The following is a 19,418-nucleotide window of genomic DNA, read 5'->3' on the forward strand; positions in this document are numbered from 1 at the left end:
AGCTCCATGTAGCAGCCTCTAGAATGTCCTTTGTAGCCACTCCTCTTAGGAAAGCTGTGGATGTGGCTATAGCTCTGGTGGAATGTGGCCTAATATTGGCTGGCACACCTTTTCCATGGAAAGAATAGCAGAATCTGATACAGTGTCCAATCCATTTTGAAATTGTTTGTTTGGAGATTGCTTTTCCTTGTACTCCAGCAGCATAGGCTACAAACAGTTGGTCAGACTTTCTGGTGGCCTTAGTTCTGTCCAAGTAGTAGTGTAGTTGCCTGTGTATGTCCAAAGTATGCAGCAGTTTTTCCCCCGTTTTGCAGATTGGGGAAGAAAGCACGCAGGTGAATAGCTTGACTTAGAGACACCCTGGAAATTACTTTTGGCATGAATGTAGGATTGGTTCTTAGAGAAACTCTGTCCTGATGAAAAATGAGGAAGGGAGGAACTGCCATGAGTGCCTGTATCTCCGAGGAAGGGAGGTACTGCCATGAGTGCCTGTATCTCCGAGACACTTCTTGCAGATGTGACTGCCAATAGAAAAAACGTTTTCCATGATAGAAATTGCATTTCTGAAGTTGCTGCTGGCTCAAAAGGAGGAAGAGTTAATTTTTCCAAGATGAAATTGAGGTCCCATGCAGGTACTGGCTGTTTTCTGGGAGGTTTGATATTCTTTATCCCTCTTAGGAACTGTCTTAGCAAAGGATGTGAAAACACTGGTGGATCACAATTGTATTTTGCTGAGATTGCTGAGGCGTGAATCTTTATAGAAGAGTATGAGAGTCCAGTATGAAACATTTCTGCCAAGTATTCCAATATCTGAGGTATACTCAGTAATGTTGTATCCTGACCCCTGTTGGCATTGAAGATGCTGAATCTCTTCCACTTGGCGGAATAGGTTTTTCTGGTGGAAGGTCTGCGTGCTTCCAGTAAGATCTCTTGAACTTTTTTGGAAAGAGAGATAGCGGAAGGAGTCATGGTAACCTCCAGGCTGTCAGATGCAATGTTTTCAGGTTTTGATGGACAGTCCTGTAATTGTGTTGTGTTAGAAGCAGGGGCCATAGGGGCAGAGGCCACGGTTTGGTCCGAGTTATGCTCAACAGCAATGGGTACCAGTGTTGCCTTGGCCAGTCTGGAGCTATCAAAATGCCTGTTGGTTGTTCTGCTTTGATCTTCAGTATCACCTTGGTCAGCAGAGGTAGAGGAGGGAATGCATACATTTTTAGGGAATTCCAGCTGAAGGAGAGAGCATCCGTTTTCCAGGCTAGAGGATGGTGGGTCCTTGTGCAGAACTTTTCCAGGTGATGATTCATGTGAGAAGCAAAGAGATCTACGTCCGGTCTTCCCCATGTCTTTGTTATTTGTGAGAAAATGTGAGGATGCAGCATCCATTCGTGTGGATCCAAGAAATTTCTGCTCAGCTTGTCCGCCAGTACATTGTCCTTGCCTGGCACAAATTGGGATTGCAAATGTATCTTCAGACTCAGGGATTTTTCCCAGAGAATCATTGTTAGTCTGCAGAGGGGATAAGAATGAGTGCCTCCCTGCTTGTTTATATACCACATGACAGTGGTGTTGTCTGTCCTTATTAGCAAATGCCCTTGTTGTAGTGATTTTTCGAAAGTCTCGATTGCATGCATCACTGCCAACATCTCTTTTTGGTTTATGTGCAGATGTCTTTCCCTTGGTGTCCATAGACCTTGAATGCATCTGCCCTCCATGTGCGCCCCCCATCCATGATCTGAGGAGTCTGTTGTAATCATTTGACCTGCTTGAGGTCTGTTGAAAGACATGCCTTTGTTTAACTGACTTGCTTGAGCCCACCACAAAAATTCTTTTTGCAGACATGGAATGAGTGGGATTACGTCCTCTAGGCTTTGGCTGTGTTGGGTCCATAAGCTTTTAAGTACCATTGCAGCTTTCTCATATGAAGTCTTGCCAAAGGTATCAGAAGAATGCAAGATGCCATGAACCCCAGGGCCTGCAGGATTTTCCTTGCAGTCAGCTGGGAGATCTTTGCTAGGCCTTTGAAGTACTCTGGTAACTGCTGTTGTTTTTCCTCTGTGAGGTAGGCCATTTGAGTTTCTGTGTCCAGTTTGGCTCCTAGAAAAATTATCTGTTGGGATGGCAGTAGTCTTGATTTCTGAATGTTGACTGTGTATCCCAAGGCCTGCAGTAGCTGAATGACATAGTCCAAGTTTGCTATTAAGGTTTGTTTGTTGTCTGCTTGTATGAGGCAGTCGTCCAGGTAGGGGTATATATGAATCCCCTGGAGTCTGCAGTGTGCCACTACTGATGCCAGGCATTTCGTGAACACTCTGGGCACAGTAGATAAGCCAAACGGCAATGCTGAGAATTGATAATACTCTGTCCCTGCAAGAAATCTGAGGTATCTTCTGTAGCTTTGTCTGATTGGGACATGTAGGTATGCCTCCTTGAGGTCCAGAGTGACCAGCCAAGACCCCTTGCCCAGCATGGGAAGGAGTTGCTGCAACGTCAGCATTTTGAACTTTGGCACAATGAGAAAAGTATTTAGAGTAGACAAGTCCAGTATAGGCCTCCATTTTTCTTTTCTTGGAACAAGGAACAGTCTTGAATAAAATCCCTGGCCTTGTTCCTGAGGAGGAACCCTTTCTATTGCTTTTATACTTAACAGCTTTGAAACTTGAGTGAGTGCCTCTGCCCTTTGATGATGTGGCAGGTTTGGCATGCCTTGTCTTATTGGTAAAGTATGGAAGTGGAATCTGTGACCCTTGTCTATTAAATTCAGAATCCAGTTGTCCTTGGTTAAGATATGCCAGTTTTTTGAGAATAAGGATAATTTTCCGCCCAAAGGTGCTTCTCTTTGAGCCTTTGTAGGCGGTATAAAAGTCAAGTCATTGTGATTGTCCTTGTGGTGCAGCTGGGCTGCCTGCGCCACTTCTTTGATTTGGAGGTTGCCATTGGCGGCCCCTGTAGGATCCTCAGTATTGCCCTCTACCTCGGGTACGCCTGTTTTTTCCCCTTTGAAACTTGTCAGAGTCTGGGAAGGACCAATTCTTTGAAGGCCAGTTTCTGCTGAATCTGGGTGGCTGAACCTGGAGGAAATCCTTGACTGTCTGTACTGACTTAGCTTTTTCCTCAATGAATTTCAACACATCTTGTGCATTAGCACCAAAAAGCTTCTGTTTTTCCAGAGGTGCATCAAGCAACTTTACTTTAACATGGTCTGGCAATGGCTGATCTTTTAACCAAGCATGTCTACGTATCACAGCCCCAGTCATAGCTGCCCTACATGAAGCCTCCAATGCATCATAACCACACTGAAGAAAATGATTGTTAACCTGCTGTGTGTTATGTATATGATCCTGCAATGCTTTTCTATCAATAGGCTCAGGAGAGGCTAGTTTTTTCTGTAAATCATCCAGTAAAAAATCCTGGTACTGAAACATATGAAAAAGGCAGTTAAGTGACCTCATGGCTAGGGTGGTAGAGGTATAAACTTTTTTACCCCATCTCTCCAGGGACCTAGCTTCCTTATCCACTGGCAGTGGATTCTTGGCAGTGGAAGTAGCCACTCCCTTGGGGCTCTGTGAAATAGTTTCTAGATCCACAGAGTGGGCCTTAAAGAGATGTTTGTGAGTGTCAGGGACCCTATAATATCTGTCTGGCTTGACAGGAGCAGGGGGGAGAGAATCAGGGTTAGCACTGGAGTCAGAGAAAACATCATCCAAAACATCCATAACTGGAGGAATAGCTAAAGGTCTGTGCTGGGGAAGCTTGAGGAAGGTATGTAGCCTTTTCCTGGAATCAGAGAATTCCTGACCCTGCCATTTAAAATGTTCCCTCATAGATTGCAGGACTTCACCAAACGAGAAATCCTCTGGAGGGGAGGCAGAGGGAATTGATTCCTCAGCATCAGAGTCCTCATAGGCCTGGAAGGATTCTTCTTGGGTATCTGAATGCTCAGAATCACCAGAGGCTTCATCTAAAGAGAGGTTGTCAGCCTGCTCAGTTCTGGGCCTTTTCTCTGCAGGTGGCTGAGAACCTCTGTCTGGGTGAGGCTGAGACCCCCTGATAAGAGAAATAAGATCTGCAGCAAGAGACATGATCTGTTTATCAGAAGAAGGGCCCTGAGCAGCAGGTTTAGGATGGGCCTTGGCCTGGCTGGCGGCCTTAGCACGTGCAAAGGCCTTGATGGACATGGATACAGGAGGCCTTGCAGCCCCACGTGCAGGAGTAACCTTGTCTACAGGAATGGTGTCGGGTAGATCCAGAACTTTGGTTTCCGGAGGAAAATCAACAACCGGCACCGGAGAGGTCTCCGACACCGAAGGACGTGTTAACGCTGTGTCGTCGGCCTGGAGCGGTTGAATTACCGCTTCCGAAGGGACCGAAGCACTAGCGGAGGGTTTAAGAGGTGTATCGGTGGTGGACGCGGGCCGAGGATGTCGGTCCCGGTCCTTTCGTTTTTTGGTAGATTGAGATGTCGGTTGATCCGACGGCATGATATACGCGAAAGATTCACAGCGTCTTGCAAATTCTGCCCGGCGCCTGAGAGTGCGCTTATTAAAGCAAGCACAGGCAGCACAGGCCGAGACGTCGTGGTCTGGGCCCAGGCAAGGAAGGCAGTAAGAATGGAAGTCCTTATGAGGTATTTGTTTACCACAAGACAAACAATTATTAACTTTCTCAATTTGTTCTGACATCGGCTGAGGTAAGAAAAAATGTTCCCCAACGGGGTACTTAGCTTTTAGATGACTTCGGTACTGAAAACACAGGAGCTGACCGACCGGCACTTGCGAACTGCTTCTGCTTCGGGCACCGCGCGGCAAGAAAGACTGAAGAGGATGGCGTCGGCCGATGCCTTTATACTCCAGCCGTTCTGACGTCGGAGAGGAGGCGACACCGGCCGACGCCGGACCCAGACTTTGGAATCCGGCTGACCGAGGGCTGCCTGAGGCAGGACAACCCATATGTTATGACTGCAGTTGCATTCTTGAAGGGCATCTGCCCTCTGCTGGAAATTTTGTTTCTCCCTGTTTAAATACCACATCACAGTACTGTCAGTCACCAGTAATATAACAGTTCCTGGACACCACAGCTGGTTCAGAGCTTTCATGACATTTATCAATGCCATAATTTCCTTCAGGTTAATGTGTGCACTGGTGCTGTGGTTCCCAGACTCACCAAACGTCCAATCTCTGAGAAAAAGCAGCCAAGACAAGTCTGGAGAGCTTGTGGCCGCTGTCTGGATTCGGTTCTGGACAGAGAGATAAAATGAAAAAGGGACTACTGGGTTGCAAAAAACTTGTCTGGCTCAACAAAGTAGCTCTTTCTTCACAAAACTAAGAACTGGTTTTGGAAAAGTATGAGAATGAGAGTGCTGGATCCAAACTGACTTGAGATACAGTACAGTTGTGTACACTTACCATAAATGTAGATGTTCGAGTATATTCACTGTTGCAGTCATACTGTTGCAGTCATTACATTTGGGTAATCTGCTGGCAGGTTGCCCTCAGTTGGCCTGAATTCCAAAGTCTTGGGTCCTGCGTCAGTTGCTGTCTCCTCTTCCATGACATCAGGTCGTCAGGGGAATAAAACATGCAGCCGACGCCATTTTCTTTAGTTTTTCTTGCCCAGATGTCAGGTGCCCCCAAAAAGGTAGCAAAAATATATATATAAAAATATATATATATATATCTTCATCTACAAGCAAATACACCACCTAGGTTGTAGAAGATATAGAAGTAAAGACAAATTCCAGAATGACTGGGGGATGGTGGCGGGGGGGGGGGGGTAACCTGGACTGCAACAGTGAATACACTCGAACATCTACATTTAAGGTAAGTGCACACAACTGTACAATGTTCTTCGTGTTTCACTGTTGCAGTCATTACATTTGGGTAAAATCCCAAAGCTATGGTTGGGAGGCTGGAGCTAAACAGCATTAGGTGCGGCTATAAGGCCCTGCAGAACTGCAGTGGCAAAGCCTGCCCTGGACTTAAGAGTAGAGAGGCAAATGATAATGCTTTGTAAAGGTGTGAACAGAACTCAAAGTAGCAGCCTCTAAAATGTCTTTGGTTGGTACTCTTCTGAGAAAGGCTGCTGAAGTAGCTGCAGCTCTGGTGGAATGAGACCTAATGCCCTTGGGCACAGGTTTACCATGGTGTAAGAAGCAGAAACGGATGCAGTGGCTTATCAATTTTGAAATTGTCTGCTTTGAAATAGCCTTTCCTTCTGATCATGCAGCATATGTCACTAGTAATTCCTCAGTTTTTCTTAGAGCTTTAGTCCTGCTCAAGTAGAATCTAAGCTGTCTGTGTACATTCAAGGAATGCAGAATTCTCTCCCCCTTGTTCTGCAGACTTGGATAAAAGGTTGGCAGATGAATTGTTTGGTTAAGAGCCACACTGGAAATCACCTTAGACATAAATGTAGGATTTGTTCTCAGAGACACCCTGTCTGGGTAAAATATGATAAAAGGCTCTACAGCCATGAGGGCCTGTAGCTCTGAAACTCTTCTTGCTGAAGTAATTGCTAGTAGCAGAGCTGTTTTCCATAAGAACTTTGTATCAGCGGTAGCAGCTGGTTCAAATGGAGGCAGGGTGAGCTTTTCCAATACATAATTGAGGTCCCATGCAGGTAATGGTGCTCTTCTAGGAGGCCTTAAATTTTTGGCTCCTCTAAGACACTGCTTTAGTAAAGGATGAGAAAAGATTGGTGGCTTTGTGTTGTAATGAACCGAAATGGCAGAGGCATGGATTTTAATTGAAGAGAAAGATAGGCCTTTGTCCAGCATCTCAGTTAAGTATTGCAAAATCTGAGGAATATTTGGTACCGCTGTATCAGTTCCTTGTGCCTGGTTCCAGGCACAGAATCTCTTCCATTTTCCAGTATAAGACTTTCTAGTGCTAGGCCTTCTGGCTTTCAGAATGACATCCATCACAGCTTTACTGAGAGGTGTTTTTTGTATGACTACATTATCCGCCATGCTGCCAAGTTTAATGTCCTGAGTTGGCTGTGCATGATCTGATTGTTTTGCTGGGACAAGAGTCGACGTTTTTGAGGTAAGGTCCAAGCTGGGTATAGAGATAAGTTCCTTAGTATTGGGTACCAGTACTGGCGTGGCCAGTCTGGGGCAATCAGTATCATCTTTGGTTTCTCCTGTGTGACCTTTAGGAGCACCTTGGGGAGGAGAGAAAGTGGAAGAAAGGCATATACTGATAGGTTTTTCCAGCTGAAAGATAGGGCGTCCACTTTCCATGCTTCGATGTGATAAGTCCTTGTGCACAATCTTTTTAGTTGGTAATTGAGAAGGGAGGCAAATAGATCTATGTCCGGGCATCCCCATTTCCTTGTTATCATGCTGAAGATTTGTGGATCCAGCTTCCACTTGTGGGGATCCATGAGGTTTCTGCTTAGTTCGCCTGTCAGAGTATTTACCTTTCCTGGCAGGAATTGTGCCTGCAGATGTACTTGGTAAGCCAAAGCTGTGTCCCATAAGGTCATGGCTAGTCTGCAAAGGGGGTAAGAATGTGTGCCCCCCTGCTTGTTTATATACCACATGACCGTGGTGTTGTCTGTCTTTATCAATAGTTGCCCCAGATGAAGTTGGTCCTTGAAGTCTGTCAGGGCATTTTGAACAGCTAACATCTCTTTTTGATTGATATGCAGATGCATTTGGTTTGAGGACCATATGCCCTGAATGCATCTTCCTGCCAAGTCGGCTCCCCAGGCATAGTCTGATGCATCCGTTGTTAGTCTGCCTGGCGGGAGGTAATGTGAATGGCTGTCCCTTGTTCTGGTGACAAGCCTTTGCCCACCATCGAAACTCCTGTTGCAGGCAGGAAATGACAGTAATGACTGTTTCCAGGGGTTCAGGCGCCTAGGCAGCGAGACATTTCCCTGCGATACATTTTGGCTGGGGACACATGGCGGAAGTGACATTCAGCTGCAGAGAAATATGGCTGTTTGTTTTCCCCCTGTGAATTTGGTTATTGAAGTTGTAGGTATGACAACACAATTTTCTCTTTGCCCACAGGGAATTTGCAAACAGCCATATTTCTCTGCAGCTGAATGTCATTTCAGCCATGTGTCCCCAGCCAAAATGTATCGCAGGGAAATGTCTCGCTGCCTAGGTGCCTGAACCCGTTTCCAGGCTGTGGCAATGTTAAGTCCAAAAACTTTTTAGGTACCATTGAAGTTTCCTCATATGCAGTCTTGCATATGGAATTAGTAGGATGCAGAATGCCATAAAGCCCAAAGCTTGCAGATAACTGGGCCTTTGTTGTCAACATTTTGAAATAGGTAGTCAGTTGCCTTTGTTTGTCTGGCATGAGATAAGCCATCTGGGCAGTTGTATTCAAGCTTGCACCCAGGAATGTTATCTCTTGTGAGGGTACTAGTTTTGATTTTTTTTTTTTTTTTTTTTTTTTTGTTGACTGTGTACCCTAGGCATGTTAGAAGTCTTTTCACAAATGCCAGATGTTGAAGAAGAATGCCCTTGTTCTCTGCCTGAATGAGACAGTCGTCCAAGTAAGGATATATTTGTAGTCCTCTTTGTCTGCAGAATGCAATTACTGGTGCCAGGCACTTTGTAAAGACCCTGGGCGAAATAGATAAGCCAAAGGGCAGTGCAGAGAATTGGTAATGCATTGAACCAGCCTTGAATCTTGGGTATCTTCTGCATGATTGTCTGATTGGAACATGCAGGTATGCCTCTTTTAGGTGTAAAGTCACAAGTCAAGCATTCTTGCCCACCATGGACAGAAGCTGCGGCAAAGTCAACATTTTGAATTTTGGAATGTCCAGGAAAGTGTTCAGAATAAATAGGTCCAGTATCGGCCTCCAGGCCTTGTCCTTTCTGGGTACCAAGAACAGTCTTGAGTAAAATCCTTGTCCCTGTTCTTGCTCTGGTACTTGTTGAATGGCCCCCATGTCCATGAGGGATGAGACTTGTTTTTGTGCCTCTGCCCATTGATTTTTGGAAGATCTGGCCAGCCGTTTGCCTTTGGCAGAGTATGGAAATGGAACTTGTAGCCTTGTGACACTATGTTTAGAACCCACTTGTCCTGGATTATAATGTGCCAATTTTGAGCAAAAAGTGCTAATTTTCCCCCTAAGGTTGCTGCCAGAAGATAAGTGCTTGGTGCAGGCAGGGGGAAGTCATTGGGACTGTTTTCTGTATGTTTGTGATCTATCTTCTCCAGCTTTGGAGGTAGAAGCACCCCATTGCTTGGGCCTATAAGAACCTTGCGCCTGGGATCTGCCCCTAGGGCATCTAGGTCTGCCTGACACAGGAAAGGACCAATTTTTTGTAGGCCAGTGTCTACTAAACCTAGGTGGCTGTACTTGTAAAAATTCTTTGACAGTTTGCATAGATTTAGCTTTATCCACCATTTTCTTTAACACCTCTTCTGCCTTAACACCAAACAAAGTATCATGCTGTAAAGGTGCATCTAGTAATTTAACTTTAACATGATCAGGCAGATTTTGTTCCTTTAACCAAGCATGCCTCCCAATTATATAACCCGTAACTGCGGCCCTGCAGGAGGCCTCCAAAGAATCAAAACCACATTGCAAAGTATGTTTTCCAACTTGTTCTGCTGCATACAATAAATTCTGCATTTCCTTGTTTTCTGCACATTCAGAATTTAACAACATTTTCTGTTTAAGCAATCCCATGACATGTTGCTGATACCTAAGCATATGAAATTGACAGTTTAAGGCCCTTATGGCCAAAGTCGCCGATGTGTAAACCTTTTTTCCCCATCTATCCAGTGCCCTTGAATCTCTGTCAGTGGGGGTTGGGTTTTTTTTGCAGTGGAAGCCTCAACTCCCTTTGGACTCTGTGAAATAGTTTCTGGGTCAGCAGCAGGGTTTTTAAAAAGAAATTTGTGTGAGTCAGGAACCCTGTAATATCTGTCAGGCTTAACAGGAGCTGGGGGTAAGAAGTCAGGGGTCAGACTAGACTCCGAAAAAACATCATCCACAATGTCTAACACAGGTGGAATGGCTAGAGGCCTATGCTGAGGTGTTTAAAGAAAATCCCTGAGCCTCTTTTTAGATTCCGAAAAATCTTGGCTCTCCCAGTGGAAATGCTCCCTCATGGTATGCAAGGTTTCCCCCAAAGAAATACTCTTCCGGAGGAGATGCTGAAGGTATAGATTCTTCAGCATCAGAATCCTCATAGGGGGGAAGAGAATATTCCTGATCAGAAGAGGGATCAGAAAAAATGGAAACCTGATCGGAAGATTCATAGTCAGTGTCTTGCCTAGGCCTCTTATCAGGGGGGGGGGGGGGGGACCCCTGATGAAGGTAATCAAGTCTTCGGCCATTTTGAGCATCTGTTTTTTGGGCATAGAGGCCTGTCCACGTGGCTCTTGAGTTTGTTTCCTTGCTTTAGAAGGTGCTTTAGTCTTTGCCTTTGAAGCTGAAGTTGATTTAATGTAAAGATGATTTGGTCTGAACACACCCTCAGAAGCCGGTACCTGCTCAGCGGCTGCGGACCCATCAGAGGGATTAGTGTCCGAGGCTCCAATACCTTGAGTATCCAGTGGCATGGCCGATTCCATGTGGGAATCGGTACCGGGCTGCGACTCTAAAGTAGCGGGCGTCAGGGGCTGCGAAAGTGCCTCACTGAGAACCGGCGACTGGCTTAGGAGAAGCTTTGTCGTCGGTTTTGAGCCTCGGTTGTTTCCTTTTCTTTGTGTTTTTTGTAAACTCCAGTAGTCGGATGGCTATCAGACTACATTTCAGGGTAATTAAACCAGCGTCCAAAAAAGTTTAAAGCAAAATCATACCGATACTTAATAGTGCGTTGGTTAAATCTAGAACAAAGCCGACAACCAGTAACGCTGTGATCAAGGCCTAGGCAAGGAATACAGTAGGAATGAAAATCCTTATGAGGTATTTGCTTTCCAGAAGAAATACAATTATTAACTTTTTCTGACATCGGAGCAAGAAAAAAGTTTCCCCAACGGGGTACTTAGCTTTATTGAAGACTTCGGATCTGAAACTCAAACACGAAAATCTCAGGAGTCGGCCGACCGGCACTTGCGAACTGCTTCTGCTTTGGGCACCGCGCGGCAAGAAAGACTGAAGAAAATGGCATCGGCCGCTTCTTTTATACCCCTGACGACCTGACGTCAGGGAAGGGGCGACAGCAGCCGATGCAGGACCCAAGACTTTGGAATTCAGGCCGGCTGAGGGCAACCTGCCAGCAGGATTACCCAAATGTAATGACTGCAACAGTGAAACACGAAGAACATCATAAGGACAAAAGAGGTCATGTATCTTACAAGTCATAATCTGAAGTGAAAGACTGATGAAGTGCAGATCGTAAGCTTTTTTTTTTTAATTTTTTTTTTATGGAGGAAGAAACGCTGTCATCAGAGAGGTGTCTAGAAGGCATCTCAAGAATACTCATCTGTGGGTTGTAATGAGGGATGGCTTTTTTTAATTCAGTGAAAATCCCAGAATGGAGAAAATAATTCATGGTATACTGTAAGGTTACTAAGGTGTCTTGGCAGGCTCAGGATGAAACAGGGCAATCGGCTAGACATGGGGAAAATGTGTATTCCTTAAAGCCTGCAATGAGCTATTATTGGAGCAAGGCATTTGGTGAAGACTCTTGGGGTTGAATAAAGTCCACTGGTCAAAGAAGTAAACTGAAAATGCAATCTGAAGACACAGAATCAAACCTTTAAAAGGATCTGTATTTTTTGTAAATGAGGATATGTAAATGAGCATCCTTTACATCTAAGGTAACCAGAAAGTCTGTGGGGAATGAGGAGGAAACAGAGTTTGAAGTGTTTAGTCAAACACTCTGCATGTGCTGTGCTGACAAGGTCATAACAAGGCCGAAATATGCATATCCACAGCTAGTGGGGTTTGGATTTATTGGCCTGAAATTGTCCATTAAAACGACGAAACAAGTCATGGGCATTCAGAATTGCCAATTAGCTGAAACAGCTGATGTTCATAAGGGTCATCTGCACATATTCCATGTGCCTCTGATACAAGAGGCTTGGGAGGTCACTCAACAGAAGTTCTAGCCTTGCTGGAGTTTTCATTTTGTTTTTACTGAAGTGTTTATGTTTTGAAATTTGGGATGAAAAGCAATGTGTTTAAGTCTTACAGAGCTAAAATGGGCCTCCACATGCCTTTTCGGTAGCTAGAAATAGCCTTGAATAAAAAAAACTTACCTCCACTGCTGCAGGCGGGCTTTGCTCTATGACCCCCTTGTAAAATAACAATTCAGGGATTTGAAGGGTAAAATGAAGCTGGTCTTTTGAAGGCAGATGACTTCCTCTTGGAATGGGGGAATGCCCAGTGAAGTCTGTATCCATGATCAATGATACTCAGCATCCAAGAGTCTGTGGTTACTGATTGCTATACATGTGGATTAGACACTAAACTGGCCTTAGGTGTGAGTGTGCATGCATGTGTGTGTGATATGGAAGAACAACTGTGGCATGGCTAGCCAGCTAGAGGAGTGAATGCTGGCTTTAGAGGATTGTCACTGTTGATATGATACCCAAACCCCATGAACAAAAAATGGGAAAAGAAAGTTGTGGATGGATGGATGTAGAAGACATAGGTCAAGGCTCCATACAATTTTCAAAGGAATGTCTGGGTGGGAAAGAGAGGGAGGAGATAGGATGCAAGGACAGTCATTAGTTTTTCTTTTGGGAAGAGAATCTTTGGAGCCCATTTGATTTCTTAGCCTTGCCAATTCTTTTTGAATTGCTGTCTGCCTGACTTCTGCTGACCCGACTTGAAAGACTTGAGAAAAAAATGGTACCGTATTAAGCGTAGTTTCTCTGGCATTCACAAATTTGAAATAAGAATAATTGCTTAACGTCCAGCATACATTTACCTCACTCTTCAAGGTTTTTGAGAACTTCGGCATAGAATGCTAATTTTCATATCTATGTACACTTATTGTTCTTTAAGTCACTATGTTGTTAAGTCATGTTTTGATTTGTACTGCATGTTATCTGTGTTTGACAATGGTAATTTTCTATATGTACATGTAATTACAATGTATGTTCCCAGTCTGACACCGAAATCAGTCATTGCTGATCAGTGCTTTACCCTGGCACTCAGATTTAAATAAATATATGTATGCACACAAACAGGAAACAGCAACATGAGATTTATGGAATTACAGGAATCAAGCTTTTTGAAAATTAGCAGATCGCACACACCAAACAACTATACATATGAACCAAAATGTAAAGTCACCTTGAATGACTACATCAAAGCAAAGGCAAAGCCAAGGTCGCTAAAGGGACATTTTGAAAGAGAAGCCACCATCAACAGTCATTCATGTACAGGAATAACAGACTTTTTAGATGCAGCATTACTGCCAGCACATTGGTGAAGTTACTGCAGGCAAAGAAAAGGCCAAAAGTGAGCACTTGTACTAAAAATACAAAGTCTCCAAGGCAAGCTGCAGAAACCCATGTGTGTAGGGTTCCCAAACTCTGACATGCCAAATGATATATACTAATATTCATGGAGTAGCAAGGGCATTAGGACCTAGACAGTGATACAGCAGAACTGGATATACAGCAAAATGTCATGCCTTTCAACCACTTTAGCCCAAGAAATCTGGTCAAAGCCTAAAATAATTGGGGGGACAAAGGCCTGAAAATAGGGACAGATTTTAAATAATGACATTATAAACTTAGAAAGTTGCAAGAATAACAGGATTTGTGTTAGCATGCATTTTCTGAAGGATATGAAATCTAAAACCCCAATGTATGTCATTATTTAGTGACTTCAATCCTCAGTGATTTGCCAGAAATCCACAACTTTTATCAGAAACAGACAACCTGAAATATGAGGCAAAATATGCACAGTTGAGACGTACAAAAATATATTTGTTAAAGCTGCTGAAGTTCAAAAAGGATGATATCTCAAGGAGCCAAATCTGCAAATTCCTCATAAAAAGTTATAAGCAAACATCACCTTCTTTACTTTGAAAAAGGACACTTTCATCACTGCCCCTTTGAGAAGAATAAACTTGCCCTGTTAGAAGAGGCCACAAGGGGGTGGGGTGGACAAAGCATCACATTAACTTGACTTTTTCTGAAAATATCCAAGACCCACCTGGATCTAGGAGAAAGTTCTCCAAGCCGGGACAGAATCAAAGAAATAGCCTCATTTGATGGTTCTAGCCTATAGTCAAGAATACAGCAATGCCACCTTGGGAGCAGGTCCTTAGGGTGTCTTAAAGTGGGGAAGGTAGCACTGCTTGATGCTTCAGCAAATGCCTTTGCCTCTGCTACAGCCTCTTCTTTATAAGAATATGGACTTCTGAGAAAGCAGATGGAGGAGGGTTGTGCATGCTTTTTATAGATGACAGCACCTTATCTTAATAACGGCTTGAGAAAATCCATCATAAAGGACCTATGCTCTCCTAAAAGAATACATCCAGAAGAGACTAGTATGGTACCTCATAATAAACAGACATAACCAAACCAGGCTATGCAAGTAGGTGACTGAAGCGGCAATCCAAGCCAGAACAGTACTACATTAAAAGGCACTGGACCACATGGAAACTCAACACAGAAGTCATGAGAAAAGTCCTTAGCACAAACTCCATAAATACGAAGACAAAGTTGGATGGGCTTGAATACAGCTTGCCCTCAATATGTATTATTAAAACTGAGAAAGATAAATAAAATTGTTAAAAAGGCCAGTGTGGCAGTTAAGTGCAGAGTCTCTCTCTCATAAGTGTACAAATCAAAAACTTCTGGGTCTTACTTTAATCTAACGAAATAAAGTATGCTTTAATAAACCACTCTTTGCAAGGCTTCTATGCAGAAGATGACTTAAGAGTGAAAGTGCTTCCAGGTTGGAAACATAGTACACCTTTGAGTAGAAGCTACAGTGAAGGAGCAATGCTAAATGGCTCCTCCTCCTTAACTGAATTAACAGTAAGCCTCTTCTAGGAAGAAATAGATGAAAGACTGGCCATCCCATGTAAAGGTCATGAAATGGAATGCTTAACCCACAGATAGGATCATTTAAAGGAGTGCTAGAAAACAGAACAAAACACAGTGCTGCGTGGCACTCACCAGAACAGAACAGAACAAGACTGACTTCATTCCCATCTTTTCAGTGCTCCTAACATGTAAGTAATTTCCATTCTGTTGGCATTATTGGTAGACACAAATAAAAGGAATTCACCACTGGCTACAATAAAAGCATTTATGATTACAGTTTGGCTGTCAGGTGTTTATTATAGACAAACCAATGATTAGCCCTTTAGCCTTTCCAAAGTCACAGCTTAGAAAATATTCACAACAAATCTGCTTGTTTCATCTTTAGTGACAGTTGTTGTTGTGTCTTTTGGTTTTTCCCGGTTAAGATTCGCCACAGTGGAACTCCGGTCCACTAATGACTGGCAATAGATTTTTACATGCCGAGTTGCCGGCCCTGACGCACAACCTTCAACGAAGGTATGCCCATTCACGCATGTCTCCACACAGAAGACGGTCTAGCTGAGAATCGAACAGGACAACGTCTTACTGTGAGGCGACAACGCTACCGCAGTACCACCACCGCAGTCTTCATCTTTAGTGACAGTAAAAAGCAAATTATGTACATTCTAAAAATAATATAGTTCAACTGAGTAAACTACACAACTTCCTTACGTTTTCAACCCTCCATAATTCACACAAACTGCCTCTTTTAGGAAGATGCAACAAAAGTAAACTTTGAGCAGGCAAAAAAGGACAATTTACTGCCTTTATGTGAATAAATATCCATCCAACTTCTTGCATAACACTACCACACCATGCCACTATATATCCCAATGAGGTGCACTAAGCTGCAGTTCACCTCAACACAGTTACTAACATCAGCTCTGCCCAGAAATACGGAGTCTTACTTACATTGCTTCACCTCAATGTAGATAAGCTGGGTCAGTGGAGGGTGACAGCACAAAATTAGCAGTTTATTATTATGAAGTTAACATTTCAAACCAATGCCCTAAATACAATTTACATAACCTAAGGAAGTATTCATATCACATGTGCAGTGCAATTAATGATACAAAACAGCTTACCATCAGGAAGTATTGCTGGCTTCCAACTCTTCAATAACTTAGTAAGCTCAACCACAAACTTGGAACAAGGATCTGTAAATACGTTGTCTATTCTACCATTCTCAAACAGGTACTAGAATAAATAAGACAAGGAAATAACACACCAACATAATTTAAAATGAGCTGTTAACGCAAGAATCATCTGCTGAATTTTCAAGTTTCTATTTTGCTCAAATGCAACAGTAACCTCTGTTACTATTCATTGATTAATAAGATATTTTGTATATTTCTGAACATTTTACTACACTATTAATTGTGTAACCAAATACCACAGTGTATTTCTAAACCTGGGTAAATGAATGCACAAATAAGTATAATTCATTCAAGATGTCTATGATACAATTTTTCACACAAAATACTTGTGAAAATTCACAACAATAAGAAAATGAGCTGTGCATACATATTGTGAAATGAGCTGTACTAAAAAGACATACAGCAGTAACTTCAAAGTACATATCTAAGCAGGTCTCGCAGATTAGAAAACTTCATGATCTCTTGCAATCAGCCTTCTCCCACAGGACTAGTTTAGACACTCAGAATAAATGAATACATGCTTCGTGGCAGTAATGGAATCCTCCGCTCAAGCAAGTTTTTTTAATGCTTAAATAGCAGGTAGACTCTTAACTTATCAATTGACCTCTGACAGGCTCTACCCTGATAGGTCCCTTATTGGGTTTATTCTTTCCATCAGTCAGAATCTAACATCATTTTTTTGATGTTCCTATACTTGGGGATGGATAAGCATCTAAAATGACATATGCCATGATATCATGGATCACCTAATTCAGAAAGCTTACCTGTCTTACCTGGAAGTTCATCCCTCTGCAAGCATCTTCCTGCAAATCAAGAAGCAACAATGATGATTTGGCATCCCCACTTCTAAAAAAAAAACAAATTTGTACTAGTATGTACTTGCACAGCTTACAGTGACCTCAAACAGCACAGACTGGCTAGAGGGGCTACCTAGGCAAAGGGGGAAAGCAGGACTGCATACATGACCTATCAAAAAGGGCCCTGTTACGTAACAAATAATACCGTAAGAACAATGGTGTATCTATTACCAACAGCCCTTCCTTCACAGGGCCCTATGCTTGGGATGAATCCAAGCAAGTGTCACCAGAATTGAAGCAGCTGGAGAATAGATTAAGAAAACAGTGGAAATACTGAAGATCAGCTACCACAGTCATGATCAAGTCATTAATATTTAGAGAAAGGGAGCACAAAAGGTTGTGTTGTTCAAGTCTCCCAAAATTCAGAATAAAGATAACAATGGAAGCAGCTCCTTCTAGATAGGAGCAGACACTGACTGTAGCAAAGGCCGGAGAACAGAGATGACCAGTGGCAAACATAACCCAGTCATCTACTTGGAAAATGTGAGGAATTCCTTCCCTAAAAGCAAAGAAGTTAACTACTGACCCAGCTAACAAAACTGGCACAGCCACTTCAAAAATACCTGAGAAGGCAGGACACCTAAGGGCCTTCCCTCCCCTTAAGAAGAGAAAAGGAGATGACAAAACACAACCACCTCTCAGAAGAAAAATCAACATGGAATACCCCAACCCTAGAAATGGACGGAGTCATCTCCCAAACATAACTGTGAGTTTGACTGCTCTACAATTCTTTTGCAAAGGTGGAGTTTCTAGAAAGGGATTTTTGGCAAAAGGATGAACTTCAACAACAGTTAGACATGTAGGCCCATCAGCAGCCAAACATGTCCCTGGAAGAGGAGGACATCTTTAATGGGGATAAAGAAATAGCACTGCCAATGAAGTTGTCTGACCAGATAGAGCTGAGCCCTTAGTCCGGCACTTCACCTGTGAACAGTGAACAGAAAGTGCCCTGGAAACCTTGTGGAAAACTTGAGACTTCAAAAACATTAAGGAAATTGTAAATGAGAGGATGGGGCAGTATCGCAAGTCGCATTTTCCAAGTGAAGAAAGTTTCCAAATGAAAACCTGACTGGGAGTTTTCTCAGTGTATGCCAATGGCATTCAGCTAGAAGACTGGCAACATTTGGTGAAATATGTCTGGGCCAGGACCTGAGGGGGAACTGCCAGTTATCCAAAAAGTGTGTGTGGTAAGTCATCCTTAACCATGAGAGGGAAGAGCTCCCATTAATGCCGCAGGTCTGGAAGCCCAAATCCACTCTCCATACATCCACTGACAAGCACTGAGAATAAGTTCAATCTCCATTTTCAAATTCAACACTGAAGATGGCTTTATACTAAACAGCAGGTTGATAAGAATTTTTCCAGTGACAAAACTGAAAATGTTAAAAAAGCCAGTAAAAAGTTAACAAGTTATGTAAACATTAGCATCTGAATAGTTATTAAAAACTGTCTGGATCCCAGTAAAAACAAAGAAATGTTGAAGAATAAGGGAAAGTCAAGGAGAAGAAAAGAAAAAAAAAACTTTGGATGGGAAGAACCTTGCAGGTGTGCAGCAAAAAATCATGTCAAGTTTCAGCTGTAGAACATGAGATGGCTTCTGGTAATTTAGAGGAAAAACTAAATCACATGTACTTAAAACATAAAAAAATCAAACAACAAAAGTTGTAAAAATACAGAAACAACTTTAAGTAGTTATTCAAATGAGCTGATAAGATTGCATAAATCAGAAGTTTAAAGGAAAGACTGGATGAATATGAGGCTTTTCAAGAACCACCGTTTAAAAAAAAAAGTACACTTGCTTAACTCCTTCATACCTATAACAGCAGATGTTTGAATTTCAGACTGCCTCAGTGGTATATGGGTTCTGTAACTGCACAAACCACACTGTCAGTTTTCCACAGCTCAGAATTCCTTCCTCTGAATCTCTGTGATAGGGGATTGGTTGCACACCTACCATCATGAGAAGTCTAACTCCTGTCACACAAAAGTCAGTTACTCAGCCTTTCAGCGCTAAGTAGGAAGAACCAAGAAGGATCAAAAGCAAGAACTGCCTGAAACTAACCAACTGGCAGGCAAAAAATACCACTGAACCATTTACAAAATAAGGGGGGTGTTGGGTGCTGCCACTGAGGCAGTGTGAAATTTAAACATTTACTGTTACAGATAAGTATGACTTACACAACTGTACTATGTTTATCTTTCACACTGCCTCAGTGGCGTGTGGCCAGGCTGCTGGGATGAGCTAAAGGCTGGGAAGGAGAAGGATTAGGAGGGTCCAGTATGTCTTCAGTACTGTCATAGCCATTCTTTAGCAGAGGAATGATCTTTTGGGGGAAAGGAACCCATTTCATTTGGTTTGGAAGCATCATCTTCCTGACATTTTCTCATTAGGCTGGAATTTTTGCTTGTTTTGCTCTTTGAAGTTGGACACCTTC

General features: G+C 43.0%; 1 protein-coding gene across 9 annotated transcripts in view; it reads right to left on the bottom strand.

The window, feature by feature from the left end:
• ZMYM4 (zinc finger MYM-type containing 4) overlaps window positions 1–19,418 on the bottom strand; it is a 3,261,850-nt gene that overhangs the window by 415,765 nt on the left and 2,826,667 nt on the right. For all 9 annotated transcript variants that reach the window (XM_044059341.1, XM_044059348.1, XM_044059366.1 and 6 more), the window contains one exon: window positions 16,055–16,166. In XM_044059341.1, the coding sequence (XP_043915276.1) occupies window positions 16,055–16,166 (112 nt within the window). The remainder of the gene's footprint in view (window positions 1–16,054; window positions 16,167–19,418) is intronic.

This window comes from Protopterus annectens, chromosome 1.part2, assembly GCF_019279795.1.
Source record: "Protopterus annectens isolate FY-2018-M chromosome 1.part2, PAN1.0, whole genome shotgun sequence".
In the NCBI taxonomy this organism is placed as follows: Eukaryota; Metazoa; Chordata; order Ceratodontiformes; family Protopteridae; genus Protopterus; species Protopterus annectens.